Here is a 24,612-nt window from a genome sequence, read left to right on the forward strand (position 1 = left end):
ATGGCGGCAGCCTCCAACTTGGATTCTCTCTAATGGACATTAGAGCGACGCAACTCCTCCAATTATCAATAAAAGATGAACTGTATATGAAGGATGGGATCAGAACATTTTGGTAGCCTTGTTTAGCGTTGGGTTGTAAATACCTTCACTCTCTTTAGCCAAAGGAAGCGGCCCAAACGCAGACTGAAGGCTTCACAACCCAATTCCACAAACCACTGGGTGATGTCTTAGTGACTCAGTCGACTGTGGTCTTTACCAAAGTGAGTGAAGGGCATTGCTACCAAATGCTAGGAAGCATCAACGCCCTCCTTTTTTTCTGTAAACTCAAGCAGTATTTCCCAGTAAAAGACAGAAAACTAGTGCCAACCCATAAACGCATCAGCCAAATCACGTTGAGTAGATGAACGTGATTTGTATTCATTTGAAGTGTTCATTTAAAGATCTCGTGCTCTGACACTTTGTTCTCTGCTGAATTACACTTCAAAACGTATCACCGCGGCCTCACTTATGACGGGGGTCACGTTCCTCTATGAACCATTTATTTTGCATCTTATCATTTAAGGCGTGTAACGTACATTTTGAGCTTCATCAGAGTTATATTGCAAAGATGAGCCGCACTGCGGGTCGCTTGGTGAAAGACGAATGGACACCTCGTTCTCTCTTGTTGTGACTTCTTCTCCTCCTGGCTGTCTCAGTGGGTTTTCCATCTTCCTCTCCCTCGATTCAGTAACCTTTCAGGTAGACTGTGAGGGAGGGGGGTGTACAGTAATCAGCAAGGCTTACCAATGGTAGCGTAATGAGCTGCAAATGCGCCTAATGAGCCCGCCGGGCTCAGGCAGTCCAGCCCCGTCCCGGTGTGACACCACCCTCAAAACCACGCGAAACATTTCAACCCAGATGTGGAGCTCTAGAAGGGCTCGACTAGCGCACAGCGCTCCCTAGACGTACGGGGAACGGTATCACATCAGTCGCCACGGTGTGCTTTACAGTGCAGTTAATCCTCCTTCCAAAGGCAGTGCAGGTTTAAACCTTCCGGCCTTTAGGCTAATAGATCCGTAAGGCTGTAAAGAACCCCGACCCCCCCCCTCTGCATCGGAAACCGAAGAGAGCAAAGCGCAGAGCTTCTCCCTGCAGTTGCTTTGACTCAATTCTCATTGATCTGAAGAGATGTTGATGACATTTCTAGAAGTTGACGGCAAGTCCACCAACGGATAATAGCAAGTTCACTTTGTCAACACGAGTTTGCTAAAGGGTTCGAGTTCTGTACGTTGACAAATCATTGTTTTCCAGAACTGAACTGATTTAGGTGATTCTCAGTGATTCTGAGAAAACTACATTATTATGCCTAAAGATTTTTCCTGATTCATGTGAATGATCGTAATGGTACATTGTAACTTATATGGATGCACCTTTCTCAAGCTTGAGCCATCTTGTATTCAGATTATTTATTTCTACTCTCTGTTCTCTCAGCGTTTTGTATTCAAAATTTTAGGAATTCTTTTCATTTAATTTTCAAAACATGTCAGAATTGTTTTCCAGCCACCTCCTGTACTCTTTGTATGCCTCCGTCACTAATTGATGTGCACTTTGCATTTATTCAAAATGAGTCTTTTGGGGGGGATTTCATGGAGAAACATTGGACTCTTTGACATTCCTAATGAAGTGATTCTTTGATGTTTGTTTTTTCTCTCCGTTCCGTCTCTCTCTTCTTTGCATCTCATTTTGTGTGTGATTGACAAAGAGTGTGAGGAAGCCTTCAAAGAGGACACACCGTCTCCCACGTATTGTTGCAGTGTTGAGTGGGATGAAGGATGGGAGGGCGCTGGAGCACCTATCGACACCCATATCGATGTGTACAGTCGGAGCGGCTGGAAACGTTCTGCTTCCGTATTGATCTGTGATCTATTACGAGCTGTTAGTGGACGGCTGAGTGAAGGAGGACCGGCGGTCCACGCTGCTCTTTTAGTGCTTTTTCTCCAGTATCCTCCAGCCTGCCTCTTTCCTTTATTTCGCTCTCGTGGTGGAAGAACTTCTCTCTCTCTCTCATAGTAGAACTTCTCCCCTATGTAGATCCTGGAAATGTGAATGAGTGAACCCACAATTTGTATCAAGGCGGCTTTATTAAACGCTCTTCTCCCCTCTGCCGTTCTCTTCTCCAGGTGACCGATCGGTCCGTGCGAGCCGTCGCAGAGCATTGTCCTGAGCTGCAGTTCGTTGGCTTCATGGGATGCCCGGTGACCTCCCAGGGCGTCATCCACCTGACCGCGGTGAGTGTCGTCCCCCCCCCCCAACAGAGAGAAGAAGCGTCATCAGGTCTCTGCACTAATCCCTTTTTATCGGTAAATGTCAACTGGAGTTCCGCGTGACTCCTATTGGAGTCTGATCCCGTTACCGTGGGCAGCGCTCCACGTCGCCGCTGGCCGTGCGCCGTCTCCGGAGGGGGGAGGGAATTAACTTTTGGAGAATAAACAAAAGACCTCGCTGTGTGTGTGTGTGTGTGTGTGTGTGTGTGTGTTTTTTTTAAAATTTATCTCATACTCTGTTTTGAAGTTATTTGGTGCTAACTTTAAAATCTCATGAAAGCCTAATGAGATGAATCCTAATAATACGCTGCTGTTCCGACTACACCCCGCTGTTTGGGTATTACCATGCTAATGAGCAGGCCTCCCCGGTCTTAAGTTATAAACACGGTCACACTCACGCGGCGATTCCTTGGATTGAATCCACCACCAAGCGCTGCTCTTCTTATTTGTTTTCCGTTCCGCGCAAACTTAGACGTGGGAAGTGTGTGTCCGCACCCGCATGTGAAATACAATTGGATTTTTGTTGGATGAACTCGGGCGGGTGGGGGGACACGCGAGTGTGAATGTACCCCCGTGAGCTTGCGTGCATCCATTCCCCCTCAAATGCAATTACAGTCGTGTTAATAGGACGAAGGCCCCCGATGCCCCGCTGCATTATTAGATTAAACAGCAGATTAATTTGTGCTCATGGGTTTGGCCCCCTATCATCTCTGCAGCCTGCACTGACCTTGGCCGGTGTGGTGTAGACAGACAGTAATGAAGCCAGCCAGTCATAACAGCATTAGCATACCTGGAGGTGGACGCGTACGCAGCGGCCCACACGCGCAGTCTGGCTCACCTCATTATTATTTATTACAGTATTAACCAAGGTGAAGTTTTAAGAGTTCCGATGAGCAAGTTAATAGATCTGATTATATTTAAACATATATTTTAAAACAGCAGTTTTGATTTAACTAGAAAAATAACTTGTTTTATATTTTGCTTTGGTCCATTTATACATTAAAATACTACACATGTGAATTATCCATTAGTATAAACCCCAACCAACAATAGAACTACTCCTTTTATAATTTTCTTTGGGATGCCCGTCACTTTTGTTCTTATGGAGGTGTTGATGGAATGAAATTGTTGATGATTGAGTTTAGTGGTGCAGTTCAACACAAACCAGACCTAAATAATTAACATATGATTGAATTTAGATGCAAAACGAGAAACCACTTAGAACTTGGTGAGGATGGATGTTACGTCAGAGCTGCAGTATTGAACCGCATTCGACTGTGCAGGTGTTGCTAATGAAGTGGCCGCTGAGTGTATTTCGTACCACCTCTTTATTGAGCAAGTGACAACTGAAGAAACTTCCGTATTAAAATATATAACAGAGTTAGTTTGGCCACAATCTTTCATTTTGCAACTGGTAAGTTTTCCTATTCATTAAACAAGCTGTAACGGCACCCAGCTGTGACATCACAGCCCCCCGTGGTCCACTTCTACACCAATGCAGCAGGGCCAGGCATCAACCCGCTGGCGAAGGCCAGGCTCACGTTACCTTTTAAAGGATATAAAAAAAGATTGTTGTTATGTGTCCTAGAGGATGATCCCTGATTATAAAGATCTTTCACTCAGCACGCCTCCTCACAAAGGCTTCACCTGAAAGGGCGATAAGCCGCATTCCAATCAGGCACTTCAACTTTCTTTTAGAAAACACTTGAAGTTGCGAACATGCGCAGGGGATTCATGAATCCTGATGAGACAGGAATGTTTCGAGGATAAGACTTCGACCACGTTTATCTTGCCGGCACAGATTGACTGTCATCTCCGCCACCGTTTCCGAGTCCCTCCCCCGTCTCCGAGCGCCCCCTCTCCGTCGCTCTGTAATCTCTGACGGTAATTATCTCGTTTAGCAGTTGATTCCTCCTCTCCTTCGCTCCCACTTGGTCCCATTCTGTGTCGATTGAAAATCATATTCTGGCGTTTGGAATCGTTGCATTTCTGATGACTCCGCGGACCTGCGCGCTGCTCTCTTGTTTGATTATCACACCCTCCCTCCCACTCGGGTACTTCTTCAATTTCTCTCCCTCTCTCGCTCTCTCTCTCTGATAATCTTCCCGACGTCCTCACTTTTCTATTCACCTACCACCAGAAAAAGAGGGGAAGAAAATCCATTAGTTTTATTAACTTCTCCCACATAACACGCTTGTTTCAGATTGATATTTTCCTTTTTTTTTTAGTACCGATTTCTCACAAATCCAGGTACGAGGAGATCAGTTGAAAGTGTATTTTCATAATGGAGTGAGCCGGCGGTGGGAGTAGGCCTCCCGTGGTGCCCGGCCCCCATGCAGATTGTGTGTGTGTGTGTGTGTGTGTGTGTGTGTGTGTGTGTGTGTGTGTGTGTGTGTGTGTGTGTGTGTGTGTGTGTGTGTGTGTGTGTGTGTGTGTGTGTGTGTGTGTGTGTGTGTGTGTGTGTGTGTGTGTGCGCGTGCGTGTGTGCGCGCGCGCGCGCGTGGATGCCCGGGCACCACGGGAGGTGGTGCCCGGCCCCCATGCAGATTGTGTGTGTGTGTGTGTGTGTGTGCGCGCGCGCGCGCGGCGTGGATGCTCCTCTAATGGTCTTCAGCCCCGTGCGCGAGCTGCGGTGAGCAAACACCGCTCAATATCTGTAGCCAGACGGCGTTTAATAAATCATCGTCTCGTTAGCGACCGAAAAGGGAACGAACCAGATTTCCGCGGGCAGAGAGATTAAAGCTCGCTAATCGAGAAACAAGAGCTCTCCGTGCTGGTTGGGAATCGGACATTATTCACGCACGCGCCTCGTGGTCTTCTGTGACGCCGACCCGCTGTCATTATTTCTCTAGTTTAATGTGGGTGTTTAGAGTGAAGCTCAGAGCTGTCACTACGCTCTTATTCCGTTGTTAATAGTTCCATTGATGCGGTTGGTCACATCCCGAGGCCTCGTGGTGGATACTTACCATCCCGAGGTGGAGGCTCAGTGGGCGTCCCGCAGCTCTCCCTCAACAGCTAATGGGAGAATTTAACATTTGTTTTCTGGTGGACCTGAATGAGAATAGTCGTTTCCCCTGACGCCAGACTGTCCGCCATGAAAGGCGCGTTCCATGTGCCTACCTTTGAGGAAATGTGCGGTACTGTATGCCGAGTGCTCTCACCGACAGATTCATTAACCATCTCTTTGCACGCCACCGTCTACTTCTCCGTCCAGTCTCTTCCTGCTCTCGCACATTGTCCCTCTGTATTTGTCTCCCTTATGCATTTTACCGGTGTAGTTCCTAGTTTTGTTTCTCTCTCTCTCTCACACCCGCGCAAGCACAAACGCCCCCCCACCGTGCTTCCATCCTCCCGTCAAGCAGCGCGCTTTTCTTCTGTTAGTGATTAAGTCCAAGGTCGGGCCTATCAGAGAGCCAGTGTGTGAGAGCAGCGTTGGGTGCCAGACAGCCTTCATTCCCCGAGCCTTAGATGTCCCACTGATGGCTTCCCTTTGCTAGTCATGCCTACCCACAATGCCCCTCCTCATACATCAGCCTATCACTGCCCTGTGGGCCTTGGAAGGCCTTTTTTGTGTGTGTGTGTGTGTGTGTGTTGAAGTTCCCACCCTCGGGTGTGAGAGCGAGAGGGAAGAGACAACCGGAGAGATGAAACGAGGTACACTCTCAGGCTCTCGTAATAGCTGCGTGTTGTCTCTCTGATGTGAGCAACTCGGAGCTTTCTGGTCTTAATTTGGGGTTTCGTAGATTAATTCAGCGTGCCGCTCCACTGCTTTTGTTGTTCTTCCAGAGAAAAAAAAAAAAAGAAGGAAAAAAAGTTAGGTCCTTAAAATAAATGCTCTCCAAATGTGACACAGTTGGACGACGGGGAATATCTCATTCTCTCTGTGTGTTTATGAGCAAATAAAAGTCTGGATTTTGACAGGAAGCTATTTAATTTCATAACCAGAATCATACGTTCTATCCATCCCGCTGGCTCGGTGGAGCAGCGTGTACTCACAACATCCTGATTCCAATTTACCCCGTCATGCTGTTTCTGAAAGAGGTGATATATTACATCTTACATACACGTTTTGTCTTTAGTACTTCCCCCACCCCCATGTCCCTTAAAATATCCCTTTGATGATCCGCCGACCACAGCTTTAGAAAGCGGATAAAGACAAATAAAGGTGGAGGTACAGGCCCCCCCCCCCCCCGCTGTGCCCTTTACCCCTTCCACTGCAGCACCGCCCCCCCCCCCCACGTAGGGTGAGTGGTGTCTGGCTTTGCTGTCGTCTGCTGGCCCCTTATCTCCCCTCTCTGACTGGAGCACAGAAAATACATAATCACAGCGCCCTGTGTCAAACCGATAACCCCCAGCACAACCAGGGGAGTACGCGTGTGTGTGTGTGTGTGTGTGTGTACGTCTGTGTGTACTTCCTGTACGCCAATGTCTGCGTGACTGAGTACTTTCACATGCGTGCCGTGTCCCGGGGGCCGGTGGGGAGGATAAAGGGGAAATGAAGGCGCTGAGGGGATTTGGAGGAAGAAAGGTAATGGGGTTGTGGGGGTCGCCAGAATGAGTCGAAATTGTAATAATAATTTTCTTCAGCGCTGTACGGAGGAGATTGGGGGATTTCTGAATATAATGAGCAGAGAGGGGCCTAATAAGTAATCGAGGAATAATTCATTTGGCTCAGAGACATTTAACCCAGAGACGGACAGAGATAGAGGTTTTTTTACCTCTGGGGGGGGGGGTGGGACGGGGTATCATGTCTCATTATTGGCCCAACTAGTGTCAGTGTACTGCGAGTGACATCCGTTGCAGTGACTCACGTGAGGGCATGCGTGTGTGTGTGTGTGTGTGTGCGCACGCCTCTGTGGTCATTTGGCTTAGAGCGACGAAGAGAAACCAACGCTCTCTGTGTCCTCGAGCCTTTCCTCGCCGCTGAGTTTGTTATCAACACCAACACATGCAGGATTAGAGACTGTAAGGGACAGTGAGCGAGAGAGATAGAGGGGGGGGGGGGGGGCAAATAAGTGATAGACAGTAGATGGGCACGAGACAGATAAATAGAGAAGTTCACCACACACACACACACGCACACACACACACTCTCTCTCCCTCAGGGATCGGCTCACTGGTCCGTGACTGATGCAGACAATGTATTTGTGATACCAGACCTGCGGCCTCTCCAGCTTTTGCGTCAGTCCCTTTTCAAATATTCATGTCGATCTGTCTGCACAGGCCTGTGTGTATTTATGTGTGTGAGTGTTTGTCTGCAGGGAGGGGGACGTGTGTGTGGGGGGACGTGTGTTGGGGAGGTGTGATCCGCGCCTGCCGCAGAGGGATTGTCTCAACACAGCTTTTCCCTGTCTGACTGAACTGTCTGGGATGCTCCGATATGGAGAAAAGGAAAGCGTACATGCATGAGTGCGCCCTTGCTTTCACCTAGTGACGCCGCTGCCATTCGTCTCACCTTCCTCCCCCAGCTTTCTCCCCCAGCCTCACCCCGCCTCACTCGGCCTCCCAGCACACGCGGACAACTGCTCTTTGACTTCTTTGCGCAGGACTTTGAATGTCACTTCAAAGTGACTCTCTAGACGTCCACCTGCATTGTTGAGGGAGGATTTCGAGTGTCTTTTCATCACTGCCCAGTTTGAGTTTCCTCCGATACGGTTGTTTTACCAAAAAGCTTCTTCTATTTTTTTCCTCCTCTCCTTTTTAGAGACCATGAATACAGCATACAGGTATATCCCACAATAGTACATGAATTATTCATTGACCAAACTCAAACACTAAACCTCGCGGCGGCTGTGAATCGACTACAGCAATGAATGCGTGGCTCATATTTTCCATTTGGCTATTTATGACCGAAACAACACTCGCTCTGTCCGAGTCTCCTGGATGTCAATGAGCTGCTTGTCAGCCGGGCCGCTGAGGCTGATGGACAGCAACAGCCGCCAACTCCCGCTGCTTGGTGCCGGCGTTCAGGCCATGACATCATTTCCTCTGCGTGGGGCCTCCACTTCCTGCCTGGCATCACGGTGCTTGACGTTATGTAAATACATTAAATGATATTGCAGGTAGTTACAGCTCTTCAGCCAGGGACACACACACACACACACACACACACACAGGCACACACACACACACACAGGCACAGTGTGTCAGACGGTGACGTACACTAATGTAATAAAGTGTCGCATTGACCTCTCCAAATATTGAACTCCAGCCTGTTTGGCTGGAAGACGGCGCACCAGTTATTTTTCTTTCATTTAAATTGGTGCTGTGAGTGTGACCCTTGACCCGGGCTCTCGTTTTTTTTTTTTCTCGCCAGAGTGGCGTCTAATTGAAGCAGGTGGGAGCCGAGCCACTCGGAGCCCACAGACCTCCTCCGGTCGCGGGGACTCAATCAAAGCGACCTCTTTGATACGGGGAGGTGGCGAGGGCTGTTTGCTCATCCGGCGCTGGTACAATCTGGAGTGATTGCTTTTCTCTTATCGGTGCATGAAGGCGTGATCCAAGAGCGGCGCCGCATCTCCCACTATGTGATTCTGGGAGATTCAATGCGCTTCTGCTCTCTATGTGACTATTATTATTATTTTGGCACATTTTGAATTAAAAACTAGAAGGTGGTAGAAGTGGCAATACAACAAATTGATACCAAAATAAAAGTAGTAAATCTATAATTTTGCTTGTAGAAGTAGCGTTGGTGATTTATTGCCAAACCTTTTATCAGATTTTTGACGTCATGACGTTGTTTTACTGGTAATTCAGTAAATGAATATACACGAGTAAATACGTGGTTGTGGATACTCTTGTGTGAAGGAATTAATCAACAAATGAAAATAACTGTTCATTTGATTTAGAACCAGTACAAAATAATCTGATTTTAGTATAATTTTATTATTGCCGTGTTATTACAAATAAAGGTGATGTAATGGCGCATCACAATATCTCGATGTATGATTTTATCGCTATGATTCCACTAACCATAATTTGTGTCATATTGAAAAAGCGCTTTTAGTACACGTATTAGCATATTATCAAAATCTACTAATAATACAAAAAGTACAGAGTGGAAGAGTATTCGAATACGATTATTGTTATTAATAATGCATCGAAATGTAAGTATTTTAAAATATTTGATCCAGTAGAGGTAGTGCTTAATATACTGTTATGACACTATATTTATATTTATGAACCGATCACATCTCTTTCTGTAAAATCTCTATTTGAAAGGGAGTTAAATGTGTTTGAGCAAAGTCAAATACTCGTGCCTGACGTGTGGTGGACTCCCGGCACACATTAGCATAAAATTGTAAAAACAGGCCGGCCTCAGAGCAGCTGGATTCTGCAGGTTTCAGTGTTTTTAGGAACGTTATGAATAATTCTGCAGGTGTAGCTGCCAACTCTGAGGAGACGGGACAAACTCTGCCCGGTTACAGACCTCAGCGGATCCCTCCACCAAACCCGCTGCTCCCGCTGCGCCGCCGCTCCTTTTTTCCATTCGCTCGCTTGCTGTACTCGCTCTTTCCCTGATTTCTCTCTTTTTTTGGGGGGGGGGGGTTTCGTTGCTCTTTATCCCCTCTGCATGCTTTTTTGGTGCTCCCTTAACGCCACAATTTTTCTCCTTTCATTTTTCTTTGTCGTCTGCGCCGGTTTATTGTCGTTTCACAGAAGCACTGTGAGTGGAAATGCTTAAGCACGATTGGAAGCATTAAAGCACCCTTCACCTAAAAGTCAAATTATGATAATCTATCAACTACGAAAACAAACACTGGCACTGCTGCCCATCATATCCTGGAGTTGGGACTAATTACGTTTTAGGGATTTGGAGTTTCGTCAGATGTCTGTTAAAACGTGGCATTTATTTCTCTTCTTTCTTTTTTTTCTCTCTTGCACGGATGAATTAACTAAGTTACAGCCTCAGCCGTGACTCTGCCTCTTCCCTTTCATGCAGACATCTGCTTAATGTTCACATATTTTTCCTCAACCTAGCTACACTTTCAGCCAATCAAAAGTCCCAGTGGTTGGCCTGGTTTCTCATTGGTTATCCACATCAATGGGACGCCTTCTATTGGCTGTAGTAGAAATTCTACTACAGCAGACCTAAGCACTTTTGAGGATTTGGAGAACGAATACTAGTTTTTAAGTTGGTGCTTTTAAAATTTTCTCCGGGCTGAATAACCATAAATACTGAATGCAAATGACCATATCTTGTGTGTGTGTGTGTGTGCGCACTTTTGATGGTTTAGACGTGAGTGGGTGTCTCTTGCTACGAATGTCAGTGGTCACAACCCGCATCCAGGTTTGATTTTTGCAGAGCCTTTGTTGCACACACACACACACACACACACACACACACACACACACACACACACACACACACACACACACACACACACACACACACACACACACACACACACACACACACACACACACACACACACACACACAGAGATCAGCCTAATTCTGCATGAATAATTTACCACTTCGAACCCAGACTGGCCACAGGGGCAAATTACTGTGTGTTTGTGTGTGTGTGTGTGTGTGTTAATGTACACAGTTGAGGCTTTCGCCCTGTTCATTATATAAATGAAATAAAAAAATTGTTCATCATGTCAGTTTAGCCGTCCCTCGCGACCTCGGCTGCTTTCCTGATCTGGCTGTTTGAGTGTGTGTTTCATTAGTACACAAAGGTTGTGTCTCCACAGTGTTTGGTGCGGTTTTGTTTCCTGTTGATCAGACCTCAGCTGATCCTTTTTGTTTGAGGCAGTGCAGCATCACACGCCGATGTTTGTGTGCAGTCGTGTGTTTTGACTCCGGATTCGTGGCGAGGGACACGCAGTGTTTACATGTGTGCTTACGTCCCTCCAGTGACCCCCCCCCTGTGTGTCCTCATGCTGGTAGGTATATGTCACGCCCATGGAGCCGGCAACCGCGCTCAGTGATCTTAACACCAACCGTAAGCTTGTTTTCTCTTTAGCCTCGGCCCTGACTTTTACCTGCCTGCGTCCCTTTGTGGCCGGCTGGAATATTGATAACTCTATTATCTCGCTTCCCTGTGTGTGTGTGTGTGTGTGTGTGTGTGTGTGTGTGTGTGCACATGTGTGAGCAAGGGAGCGTAAATGTGTGCATGCACCTGTGCCTTAAATACCGCCAAGCATGTATCCGAGAAAAAGCACCTGTTCCGCGACTTGAAAAGCCACACAAGTGGGTGATTTTGACACTCGTGCGGGTTTCTAAGAGTGCGTCAGGAAGTAGAGATTTTCACTGAGGGATTAATCTAAACCCCCTCTTACAACGTATTCAGATCGGAACGGGGGATTATTGGCAGGCGGAGAGATGAAAGGAAGAGGGGAAAGTGAATGCTCACATTGGCTCATAACCCCTCACACCATGCTGCATGCAGGCACAGAATGATAAACAGCAACATATTTCTACCATTTATCTGCCTTGATAGATTTTATTCTGCATTCATGCAGGTTTTTTTTTTAGTACATGAGGCGCGATACAAGTTTACTCAGCGCACAGAGGGATTCATTCCAATTTACTCGCACAAACGTTGGATCCTTCCACTTATTCATACAGACGCATGTAGCATACATACCAAATATTAGCTTTGCTCCCTGAAAATCAGCTGCCTGTTCATGCATTGACAGGAGATTGTGTTTCCCACATGCCTGTTTGTGTAGAAAGAGATAAAAATGCTGGGATTTACTTAAAGTTAAACTGAAATTTTCTGATGGCGGTTTTGCATTAAATTGGCAGATATATATATATATATATATTTATATATATATATATATATATACATATATACATATATATTTATATATATATATATATATATATATATATATATATATATATACATATATACATATATATATATATATATATATATATATATATATATACATATATATATATATATATAATAATTATAATATAATCGTTTTACTTTTTATATATATTAAAAGTAATGTAATGTACCCTTTTTTTGGTCCTCCTCTTGTAGCTGCGGAACCTGAGTGTGTTGGACCTGCGGCACATCTCTGAGCTCAACAACGAGACGGTGATGGAGGTGGTGAGGAAGTGTCGCAACCTCAGCTCCCTCAACCTCTGCCTCAACTGGAGCATCAACGACAGGTATGTGAAGTGCGCCGTGTGACGCTGTACCGCACATCTGGCAGCAGCCGTCGGCCGAGCCTCCTCTTTGCAACCGGAGCTTCGGTTGGAAAAACTGTAGCACTCACTTTAAGCTCAAGCTTGTATAATCCAACAGTGGTGTTATGATGCATCCAGAAACGAATGTGTTTGCCGATACTTCAAGTAACTCGAGTGAAAGAAGAAGGCGGCGAGTGGGTCGTAGGGCCCTAATGGCTCTTTAGGGTCTGAGTTGGCATGGGAGTCTTTCATTGATTGGTCGTGTTTTTAGTATCTCTTCATGGAGAGCTGGTATCGATTATGAGCTGTAATAGTTGCCTCTCTGGCATCCCAATAACAGTCACAAATGGCTCCCGTAAAGTATGAGATCTTGAGATCCTTCCGGATCGCTTTGTTTGGAGCGGCGCCCCGGAGGAATGCTGATTCCAGCTCTCTGCGTCCTACTGGTGGTTTCCAGCTGTTCGACTGATGGTGGTGACGCTCCCGAGACACAGAAGAAGACTGCTATCTGATATGAAAATATTCTGAAAATATCCATATCAAAATGTGATCACGATTGGCTTTGCAAATGGGTCATGAAGGAAGGAGATGCACGCAGCATTGTTAGGCCTCGTGGAGGAATATTTTGGTGAGATCATAAACTCCACAGGGCCCCATCAATCTGTGCGGGGACAATGCAGAAACAGTTTGAACAAATTTTCAATTAAATCAACTAATTTATTAGTCAATAAAGGCTTTCAGAATCTCCGCACACAAACCGTACTCACAAACAACATGTGGAGCCGAACCACGTTTTAGACAATTATGTACAAGCGTGTTTGGCACATCTGCCTTTTCATCTCCAGGCCTCAAATGAATTTTTCATTAATGACATTTACAGGAAGACACGTGTTGGTATACAGAGCACACATTCAACAACATACCCGCCGTATGCAAGCACGCACACCTGTGCAGAGGGAAGGATTGACTAAAGAATTTAAACCACAAGTTCAATATGACCACAAGAAGTTCTTTTTTATCTGTCTCGCTGCTCCCAATCTGTTCGTTTCTTTCCCCCTTTTCTCTCTCAAGTGGAATACAAAGAGAGTAAAGCATCCCGTCTTTTATTTATTATCTTGTGTTTTATTCATACCTTTCTATTTAATCTATTGATTTACAACGAGGGCTGTGGCTTCTCTGCCGACTGTACTGCCCCTCTTGGCTTAAGCGTGTGAACACAATATCGAATGTACCACGGTGCATAGCAGCAAAGGATGCATGTGTGTGCGTGTGCACGTGTGAAATTATTCCTGCGATATTGGGTGAAGCGCAGACATGCGATGGGAAGGCTATTGTAAAACTGTACCTCCTGCTGCCTCCTTTCAATAAAAAACCAAAACACATGGAGTTTGGTGAAATCCTCACTGGAGCACCCAGCATCCCTTTATCGCACGTACAGCACACACACACACACACACAGATACACACATTTGCAGACCCGCAGCCTGGATTGATTCAAGGCTGCATTGAATCCATAATGATATTTGCTGCATTGGTTCAGGGGCTGAAGGTGTATGTGTGTCTGGATCACCTCTGGGAATATTGGAATTTCAAATGCTATGTGTGTGTCTGCCTGTTTGGGAGATAAAGCTATATGATGCTGTGTGTGTGTGTGTGTGTGTGTGTGTGTGTGTGTGTGTGTGTGTGTGTGTGTGTGCGTGTGCGTGCACGCTCGCTGCTCCGATGCTGCTGCACTGCTCAACCTGCCTTCTGCCCCTTCAAAGAATCAAGCAGAAATAATACAGCCATTTTTTCTTTTTGCCGTGCCTCCTGGACCTGCACACCTGTGTGTGTGTGTGTGTGTGTGTGTGTGTGTGTGTGTGTGTTTTATGCATATGCTCAAGGACTCGGAGCAAATAAATGAAAGCTTCTGGTCATAATCCGCTTTATTGTTACACTTTACAGTCAGACAGCTCAGGGTGGACATAAAGAAAAGGGGTGTTTAGCTGGCTCGGCAATCTTCACAACGTGAATGAGACTTGTGCGCGTGTGTATTTCAGCCAAGCCAAGCCGCTGTGACGGGTTTCCACCGCTAACTGCAACTTCACAGCAAGCCCCCCCCCCCCCCCCCCCCCCCCCACACACATTACCCCACGGGATGAAGAGGAGTAACGTGACTCCATGTGTCGTTGGGTTTAACTCCTCATATTCACTCAGTCCAAATGGAAACGTTGCCAGCGGAGTGGTTTGACCGTAATGTTACCGTGAAACCATCTCACCCTAGTTAACTGGTAGCTCTTTGACTTGTTTGTGTGTGAGGCGAGCTGGGAACTGTGTCCTACACGGGACATGCAGTCATTGTCGTCTCTTTGGTCCCCACGTTGGTCAGAAGTGTAGTTCCGCTCGTCCCGATCCAATATTTTCAGGAAATTTGACGACAAAACGTCCTGAAGCTCAAACCCTGAGCGGTATTCTTGTGTCCCGGTGTATTGCATGGTATTATACTGCGTACACTTGATTATCTGCTGTATCGTTTGGAATGTCACACGAGGGAGTGTGTGTGAGGGACGCAGCCGTCCGACCGCCATGTGGGGGACCAACCGTTTATGTGAAGAATCCTAGGATTTGTTTTTCATTTAGCAGTGAACCAACATGCGTTAGTTATATCATCATTGTAACTCATCGTCATTCTAACTGTAATAATAGTAATTATGTCACATAACATATAATAGTAAATATAATACATGCAACTGAGGTATTTTTTGTGCTGTTTTAGCATTTTATTGCATATTGTTCTTGCTACTTCAATATTTAGACAGTAACCATGATGGAATAGGAGTTGCTTGAATCTAAATAACAGCTTTCAACATAAACACAACCACCAATATAAACGTGGACAGATACTGCAGCTACTTTAGTAACTTTATCGATGGTTTTCGTTGGCTCAACGTTCAGACATACAAAGGTCATCGGGGTCACTGCTGCTCGGGTAGTCTGCGTGCCCAGACACACACACACACACACAAGCGCACTCTCACATTAGCGCTCGGAGGGCACAGCTGGGTCAGCTTTCGTGTGCGCGTCTCAAACTAATGACAGTGTGCTGTGAACAGGAAAACAGTCAGAGGAAATTACCCCTTATTTCCCGGATCAATTTGTCCCCCTACAAGGGGCAACGGGAGAGATGGGGCTCCGTAGGCGGTAAAGCACTGCAGTCATTACTCTCGCCCCTTTCGCCTCCTTTTCTTTTTTCCGTCTTCTCATATCTCATCTTTAAGGAAAATAAAGAAATAAACACAATGTCCCGCTGCTCCCCTTATCTCCCCCAGTAATGGCCGAAAAACGGCGTCTAGTTGTCGGAAAGGGAGAAATGATGACCAAATAAGGACTTCCCATCGCCGCGAGCCGACAGTAGGACGCCGATTTCTCTGTCCGGCGTCTATTTCTTGGGGAGGCGAGATGTGCTGTGCGGCAGGTGGCCCCGCGTTGGCCCTGTTATTTCTCCGCAGCCTCATCGGACGATGATAGCAGGCCGGTGCAAAAAAATATATTTTGAAATGTCGACGCGTTTCGAAAAACGGGGAGCGGGTCCCGATCAAATTGGAACTGCAGAGCAAATAGTGGCGCCCCCCCCCTGTTTATTTTTTGTAGAAGTAGGCTGAGAAGACAGAGTTTAACTGTCAAAGTTAAATGTTTTTACTTCTTTTTCATTCTCTGTTTTTGCTGCTTTGTGTCGGGCTTTCTCATCATGGGGAAACTCCGGGGAGCTTTTGCGTTGGCCGAACGGGTGCTTTCTGGGACCACTGTGTGTCCAGTTGTGTGTGTGTGTGGGTGTGTGTGTGTGTGAGAAGATGATTTCATATCTGGAGACCTGCTTTTACCCTTTGGAGAATGTTGATTTAGTTTGCCAGACAGGCAGGATTTTAAACATGTGTTTTATGGCTGTTTGTTTAAGTGTGAGCGTGTTGCAATATAAGCGGTAAAACCCCCCTCAGAAGTTTTTTAGTCAAAGCACAGAGTCAGCATCCACCCTGATTTATGCCCCCCCCCCCCCCCCCCTCAGATGGAGCAAATGAGTCATTTCTTGATATGAGATTGCTATTGTTGGAAGTTGGGCATTTCCCAAAAGCCTCGGCGTTCTTTCCCTTTCTTTCTTATTTTTCATCTCTCCCTCCCTCCCACTGCTTCGTTTAAACAGGGGAATCGTATTCATCCCTTTCTCCTTCTTTGCTCCCCCCCTCCCCCCCTCCCTCCCCTCCGGGCTAACATTCCCTGCATATCGCTTATGAGCGTCCCAAATCACAGCCCAAATTGGCTGTTCCACCCACCCCCTGTGCGCAGAATTTGGACTGGATAAGGGATGACCGGAGGCCCTCTCTGACTTTCAGGAGCTTATGAAGCAGGAAATAATTGGAGGTATTGTATTCTCCCAGAATCGCTCCTTCCCCGAACAGTGCGAGTCGCGTGGAGTCGTTGGCGAAGCTCCTTCCAAACGGCCTCCGTCGCAGCCGGCCAGCAGACCCCGCAGAGACCCCGCAGAGACCCCGCAGAGACCCTGCAGAGACCCCGCAGAGCCTCGAGAAGTGTTGCTCTCCCCCCCCCCCCCCCCCCAAAAAAAACAGTGAGCCCTCGATACATCTGCATGATCAAGCACGAATCCAATGGAGTGTCGGTGTACGCGGAGGCGGTGACGGAGGGCCACGCTTCAAAGGGCCAGCTCGAGTAAAGACTGGGGAACGTTTAGCGAGCGCGCTGCTCTGCACTCACAGCAAAGTCAAGAAGATGCTCGGGAAGGTAGCGACAATCAGGATTTAACTTTCCTCACAGATGTTACTCCGTAGAGCCTCCTTGAGGTCAATGTTACATTTTGTGATACTCAAGTCTTCAGTAGCAATTAATTCATGAAATGCGAAAGTAACCTTGAATCCTGTAAGTAGGAATGAAAAGATAGTGAGCTGGCTGAACTATAAACAGCTGATCTTTAAAACCACAGGTAATATTGTGTTCAAATGATGCAGGTTTGTGTCATATGCCTGTTTACTAAATATGGCCTTTGTTTCAAGAGAAACTTCTTTTTGTTTTCCTCCTTCTAACCTACTTACACTTTTGACATAAATATGCCAGCTGAGTGACCCCAGTGGCTGCTGGGTAACCTGACCTGACCCCAGTGGCTGCTGGGTAACCTGACCTGACCCCAGGGGCTGCTGGGTAACGCCGCAAAGGCCCGTCTCCGTGAGAGAAGTGAGAAAACCCTTCGGGTCACGTCGCCTATTGTGTAACCCTGCTGCACACCCTGAGCCAGACTATTTTAAGGCTCCCCTTCCCCCGTCGTCGTCTCCTTTTCGCTGCTCTTGGATATTTTTTCTAAATGCCATGGAAAATGTCAGCGGAGCCCGAACCGGCGGCCGACAGACATTTGTCCTCGTCTTGTCTCTCCGCCATCTGTCTGTGCAGATTTGAGGCGCTGAAGGGGCCGTCTTCTGTCCTCTGCTCTGGTAAAAAGACCACGGCGAAGAATTGAATGCTTCTTTTTCTGTCAAATCCCCTCGTTGGAGTGGCGAGCTCTTGGCGGCGCGCCGGCATGATCCGTAGATGAAAAGACCCCAAGCCTTTTTTAAATGTATTTTTATTTACTCAGGCCTGTTGTCGGAGCAGATTGGCTGTCAGTGGAGATTACCGTCCTGCTTAGCCGAGTGACTCCGCGAGGAGAGCCAGCGTGTCGCCCTGTTGTCAGACACCGCGGTGAGAAAAAACCCCAACGAGGGGCAATGGAGGACGAGTGATTAGGTGCGGCAGATGCACACGCGTGCGCGTCGCCGGGCTTTCGTCCGTCCCGGCCGCTTGTTCCCTCTGTCTTCACACTTCATCTCTCCTCCAGTCGTCCCCGAGCTCCGTCCTCCGTCTGTCTCCCTCTCTCGGCCACGCGCACGCAAACACCGAGGGGATTATTTCTGGCGGGCTGGGTGTGAAAGTGCGCTACGACAAACGTGCTGCCGTGGTTGTTAGTTTTGAGTAATGGCAGCGTCAGACTCCAGCGCCTTGATAAGTATCGGAGACGGGAGGAACATTTTGCGGCGCGGAGACACGATGAAGGCGAGCAGCTGGGAGCTCACGGGCTCCATCGCTGCGAGCGCTGCCGCCGGGTTTCGGGGCGCTGATCCAGGGCCGGCGGCGTGCAGCTCTCCTCCCCCCAAACCTCACCCCACTAACTAAGCTTAATAAGTAGAATGTGTCGATGATTGAGTTCAGGTTGATCAGCCGGACCTCTTCAGACAACGGCACCAACGGGTCACGGCGAGCCGTGGTGGAAAAGAAAAGAAACAGCCATTTACAGTAGTGACCAATAGAAACGTCCGGGGAGGAGGCTCTGCTTCACAATCAAGTTTCTCTCTCTTTTCCTGTCAACCCAACATGACTTTTAAGCTTTATGTGCGCTCAATAGCAAACTATTTCCTGAGCAAAAGGTATCTCTGCAGCACCAGCATTTGAATTACCTCGTGGAAAGTCCAAATGGAATCATTGCACGGGAAGCCCTGCGTGTCACAGCTGGGGAGCCACATTAGACAATGACCTCCGACCGCCATTATCTCACAGAATGAGCCTCGCACTGAAATTGAGTTGAAATCCAATTGTTGACCCCGCGACATCCGAAGGATTGGTCCCACTTTGACCAAATATGTTTTTACTGTCATTTATTTCCCCCCTTTAAGTGGGTTTCCTCCTCGGCTCTGTCAGACTGGGAGAATGAATTATTACGTTAGCCTGTTACCAGACCTGCAAACCAGAGCACCAGCCAATAGAAAACATGATATAAAAACATGGCATTGGCTTTCATCCGGCGGTGCTAAATGTGTGTGTGTGTGTGTGTGGATTCCCCGCTGTTTTTGTCTTTTAAGCTTTTACCCTCCTTCTGGTGAATAAAGGCTTTTTTTCAAACTACATTAATCTGAAGTAACAATATCTGTGAGTGAAATATGCAACTTGCAATATGTTCACTTTCACCTCCAGAACCGCGACTTCCCCCTCCTCCTGCGAGATGCCGTACCTTTCCCTCTGCGTCCGTTTCACAGCGGACGTTAATTGACCCCCCCAGCAGGCGCTCTCTTTAATTGGCACTGCCGCTTCGGTTGGAGCCCGACGGAGCCTCCGTGCACAGGCGGAGAGTTCACCCGACTAGTTCCCTTCTCTCTGTTTTTCTTTGGAGCGAGCGCTTTGGCGGTGGGGATTCCTGCGCCCGTCGAGGTTGTCGTTTGTGAATGCATTTGGCTAACAGGTGGCGCGCAGCAGGCGGGGCCGTGGCTTATTCCGCTTATCCATACCGCGGGGTCAGAGGGTCGCCTGTACTATCTAAATGGTAAAGGCACTGCGGGGCTCGGCCGCCCTTGTTCCGCCGTGCTGGAGTCCTGGCATTTGGCCTGCGTTTGAGGAGCGACGCTGTGATTTTTTTTTCTCCCCCCATCGTCTGCTCTCCCTCTGGCTTTTTGGAAAAGACTGGGTCAGAGAACTAAAAACAAAAGTAGTCCTCTCATGCGCTCATTCTTTCATGGCTCATTTCTTTATTTGTCAAACGAGGACAAGTTGTGCCCCTGTTTCACGCCACAAGCACAATGCTCTGCTGCTTTACTGATACCATCCTTTCCTTCCTCTTCCCCGCTTCCCTCCTTCCTTCCCTTCTTGCTCTGTGTACCTGCCTCCGTCTCCCCCCCCCAAGGCGGGCCCCCACTCCCTCTGCGTTGCACTCATTTGTGTGATCGCCTCCTTCTCAACCACAGCACATCCGCCGCCCGACAAATAAGGGCGGGGAGAGCGCAGTGGGGGGATGGAGGGGGTGAGGGGGGGCATGACGCGGGGCTCAAGGAACAGGGTTTAATGAAGCCAGCCTAAATGGATTTACTGCTTTCCATTGAGCCCCGTCCCATGTGGCGAAGTAGCCCCCCCACCCTCTGTTCTGCTACCTGTTTGTCTGACACCTCTGTAATTAGCCGCCACTATTGAGGAGAGTAATTGCGTATTAGAGCCATGTTCTGTTAGGGGAGCCTCAAAAGTGAACATTTTTATGCAAATGCCTGGAATCAGGCCTCGATGAGGGAAACTGTCCAGGGTTTTGAGAGAATAGAGGAAGGCCATTTTCTTTTTACCAAAGAAGAAGAAAAGAAGTTGTGGGTTTCGCAGCATGTTAAGTGGATGCAGGGGGCCGCGTGTCTGCTTGCATTTGTGCGCTGGGATATTTGTGTGCGTGGATTAGTCTCCAGGGACGAGCGTTTTTGCTGCGTGGCTGATTCACGATTTCAAATTGCTATTTTAAACAGTTCTCTGTGATGGGACTGGAATAACAAAGTAAATTGGAGTCATTAACTTCTATTGTTGCTCACCTGGTTCGTATTAGAAGCTCCTAGGGACAGATCCTGTGCTGATTGTTATTCATCGTCTTTGTTTTCCTATATGAATGTGTGTGTGTGTGTGTGTGTGTGTGCCTGCACATGCCACCTGCTTGCAACCTCTGCGGTTGAGAACAGAACAGCAGACTGAGGAACCTGGACTGTTGCCGCATTGACTATATACCCCCCCCCCCCCCTTCTCCGTGCACGCTAACCTGCCCATGCTGGGACATATGCCCTGTCTGTCTGTTTTGATCACACCTTCTAAATCCGAGCCTCACATTCAACGTTTAGCCGGAGCAGAACAACACACGCTCTCTCCAGACGCCCTCCTGCAACTCCTGCAAAAATGTGCCAAACTCTATGATTTAATTTTGTACTGGTTTGCAACTCGGAAATCCCCTCCTTGGTCTTTGGGCACACAGACAAAAAGCTAGAAGAGAAGACTGCTCCATTGTACGCGTGCTGTGTTTGTCGCATTCCGCGCTTTCTTTGAACGCCTTTCATATCGCAGGGCTTTTTCTTTACTCTGCCTCTGCAGAGATGAGCTTTTCGCTGCCGTTTAAAACTATGCGTTTGGCCTCTGCAGGTTGTTTTTAGGACCAAACACGATTTCTCAGCTGACCCGCTGACTTCAGGCTGAATTTGTCCTCCGGTTTGTGCCTCGTCGCGGAGAGGTCGGATCGCGAGGCAGCTTCCGCCAGAGGACAGAGCAGGACCGCGGCTTGTCACTCCCTCTGTGTATTCTAAGCTGTGCTTTGAGTGAATATCCACAGTCACAAGTCCCGACTGTAACGTCAAGGATTCACATCAGTCCACGTTTGGCGAGTAAAGCGATAAACATCTGTGACCTGAAGAGGGTTCGGACGTATCTGATGCTCGGCTCTTATAGCTCGCTAAAACTCCTGTGGTTTCTTTCTTCTACTTCTCCTCCTCCTTCTCCTTCTTCCTCCTGCCGTCGGAGGTCTGCCTCCATTACCTACTAAGCCTTCGTCAGATTGCAGGGCAGTGAAGCCTTTCCTCCATCGCCAGCGGTAACAGTGGTTTCCAAGTCTCAGTCTATTCAGCTCACGCCGCCAGCCTTCAGAGACTGGTAATAACTATTTGCTCAGGCTTATTCATTCTCACCCCCCTGAGTTACATGCAGGGTTTTTTTTTCTGTTTTGGTCCCTCGCTCCGCTCATCCTTCTCCGTTTACTGGATCTATATTTTTGTCCCTCGCCTCCCTCTCGCCTCCCTCCTTCTCTGGCGTCATCTTTCCTTTCATCAAATGCAATCACTGTTTAAACTCTCCTTCGCTCCAAGGTCCTGTGCGATCCCCTAGAAGCCAGATACTATTAAAAGAGGTTCAGAGAGGCGTGTGTGTGTGTGTATGTGTGCATTTCTCTTTACAGTATGTGTGCATTACAGTGTGAAGGAAGCGACGCGGGGTGAGATGTGTATGCATCCACTTTGGGGTTGAGGGCATATCTCCCTTTTTGATCCTCTGGATCTCCAATAAGAGTGTGAACTCTTGTGGGAAATCTATTGTGTATTGTCTAGATGCAGGGGGCAGTAAACGGGTTGTTATGGCGAGTGGGGAGGTTTTTAGGAGAACTACATTGTGGCGTCGATGACCTTGTGGGATGAGGGTTAGACTCTGCATTGCCAAATGAGAGAATAACTGAGTGTTTTGCTGAAACCCACAAATCCGCACATACATATTGGCACATACACACACAGTAACAGTCATATAAATATAGACTTTAAAACAACTTGCTCAACGTCTCTGTTCGAGAAATGACGTCCACATTTTATTGTTGAGACATTAAACGTGGTTCTACTCTTTTTAAAGAGAGCTTTTTTCATACGGCTGTCATTAAGTTAATTAATGTGCAGGTTATTATTTTGATTAAGTGTTTGTCTGTGAAATGTAAGACTGTAGTAAACTGTAGAAATACATCCCCTCAAGCACAAGGTGGACTCTTTTAGTGTCTAGTTTAGTTCCAACAACGATAGATTCTTGCATTGTATTAAATTGAGCATATAGGATTGAGTAATATAGGATCAGAAAAAGTAGCATGCGTGAATTGCCCCCCCCCCCCCCCCCCCCCCCTTCCACCCCTCCATCCAAGCTCACCCAAAGCTTTTGTCTTTAATAAACTTGATGGCCTACAATTTGTCACCCACATGTTTTATTTGAGACTTGAGGTCATGTTCCTGACCTGCCTGGACCAGGTGTCCATTTAGTGGATTGGAGGAGCTGTAACGTGATGGCTGGTTGAGATGTCTACTTTAACGTGACGGGCCATTAGCCCTCCAACGCCACGGGGTGGAAAACGCAATCACGCAAGTCACTCATTGATCAGATCCTTTCCGAGAGGTGTACATGCTGATGGCGTGGAGGGTCAGGGGAATCCAGGAGAAGGAGGTGGGCGGGAGGAGAAGCCCGACACGGGGACAGACGTGCCTCCGTCCTCACTCGTCTGGTTTGAGGACGTCATGAGTGAAACCTCAAGGGACACGAGAGCCAGGCTGGTTGGGTTCTCTCTCTCTCTCAGCTACTTTGCCATAAAGTCCTTCTTATATCCAGTACACATTGAAAGCTGTTTGATAATCCTGTTATGAGTAACAACACAGACACTTTCATTATTGTGAGCCTTAAAGGAGCATGTTACCATCTTTAGATATGGAAAAAACAGCCGTCGCCAATCTGACAAAACATGAGCTCAGATTGAACCTGAATGTATTATTTGGGAAAGCACGTATGCATGGCTCTTTCCATCATTAATGAGCAGTGTGGATTATTAAACGTTCGGCTTAGCATCAACAACAGCAGACAATAACTCCGCTTCATGGATCCGCTGGACCGATACCTTAATGTAAATGACGTTTTCTGTCACAAAACCATAAACTACACTCGGAGAGATGTTTGGGTTCATGCTCTGGTAATGTGAAACCTCACTGGGTGTTTGAGAACACGCAGCGATATGTAGTATGCAGGGTCCACATGATAAGAGCCCCGTCCCAGATAACCCGATGGCTCCAGCAGCGCGGCGCCTCCGATGTGAACACGCTGGCTGAGACGCGCTTCTCCTCGGGAACTTTGAGCCATCAAACCCGACAGCAAATTTCCTAAAAATGCTTTTTACAGCGACTTGTAAATACTTCCTAAGGCCTCAAAATTGTTGATTAGCATATTCACCTGGGAGAGGCTGATGCGGTCCACTTTAAATTAATGAGCCACTGACTGCACAACATTTCACGAGCGAGCGAGAGGGAGATGGTAGGCCGGAGAGATGGATGCCTTTTTTGCCACCTTGTGAAATATGTAATACATCTTCATTTTAACAGGAGTTGTAAATGTCAGGGCACAGATCTTCTCTTAATGAATAGATCGCCCCGTGTCCAAACTTTGACAAATGTTTCTTGGTTTCGAGCTGAAAACTGGCAAGTTACCTCCAACACCTCGGAGGAGCGCTAACAAACTCAAGCTGTTGCCTCCTCCATCGGCCTCGTATTAGACGCTGCTGCGTCGCCTGGTCTGGTCACAGGGAGGAGTGGTTGGGGGGGGGAGTTAGGTAGGTAGTCTGCAACCTCCGAAAAGATGGCCGTGAAACTTGTCCAGCTAATACACTGGGAAATGGCTTGATCCCACACGATGTCTGAATCAGAACCGGCCCAGGAGACTCTGCATTAACCAGACTCACTTTCGTGTGATCAGCTGTTTCCATGACCATCGTCTACCACCCATCTGCACCGAGATCTGGGCTCTGACAGATTCTGCATCCTGGTTTGACGTTTGATGACCCGGCGTT

The 24,612-nt window shown here is 47.5% G+C and overlaps 1 protein-coding gene across 7 annotated transcripts in view; it reads left to right on the forward strand.

The window, feature by feature from the left end:
• The window catches only part of fbxl17 (F-box and leucine-rich repeat protein 17), a 166,677-nt gene that overhangs the window by 46,916 nt on the left and 95,149 nt on the right, over nucleotides 1-24,612 (forward strand). For all 7 annotated transcript variants that reach the window (XM_040195707.2, XM_078087209.1, XM_040195705.2 and 4 more), the window contains exons 7-8: nucleotides 2,160-2,267; nucleotides 12,310-12,440. In XM_040195707.2, the coding sequence (XP_040051641.2) occupies nucleotides 2,160-2,267; nucleotides 12,310-12,440 (239 nt within the window). The remainder of the gene's footprint in view (nucleotides 1-2,159; nucleotides 2,268-12,309; nucleotides 12,441-24,612) is intronic.

This window comes from Gasterosteus aculeatus, chromosome 13, assembly GCF_964276395.1.
Source record: "Gasterosteus aculeatus chromosome 13, fGasAcu3.hap1.1, whole genome shotgun sequence".
NCBI classification, from domain to species: domain Eukaryota; kingdom Metazoa; phylum Chordata; class Actinopteri; order Perciformes; family Gasterosteidae; genus Gasterosteus; species Gasterosteus aculeatus.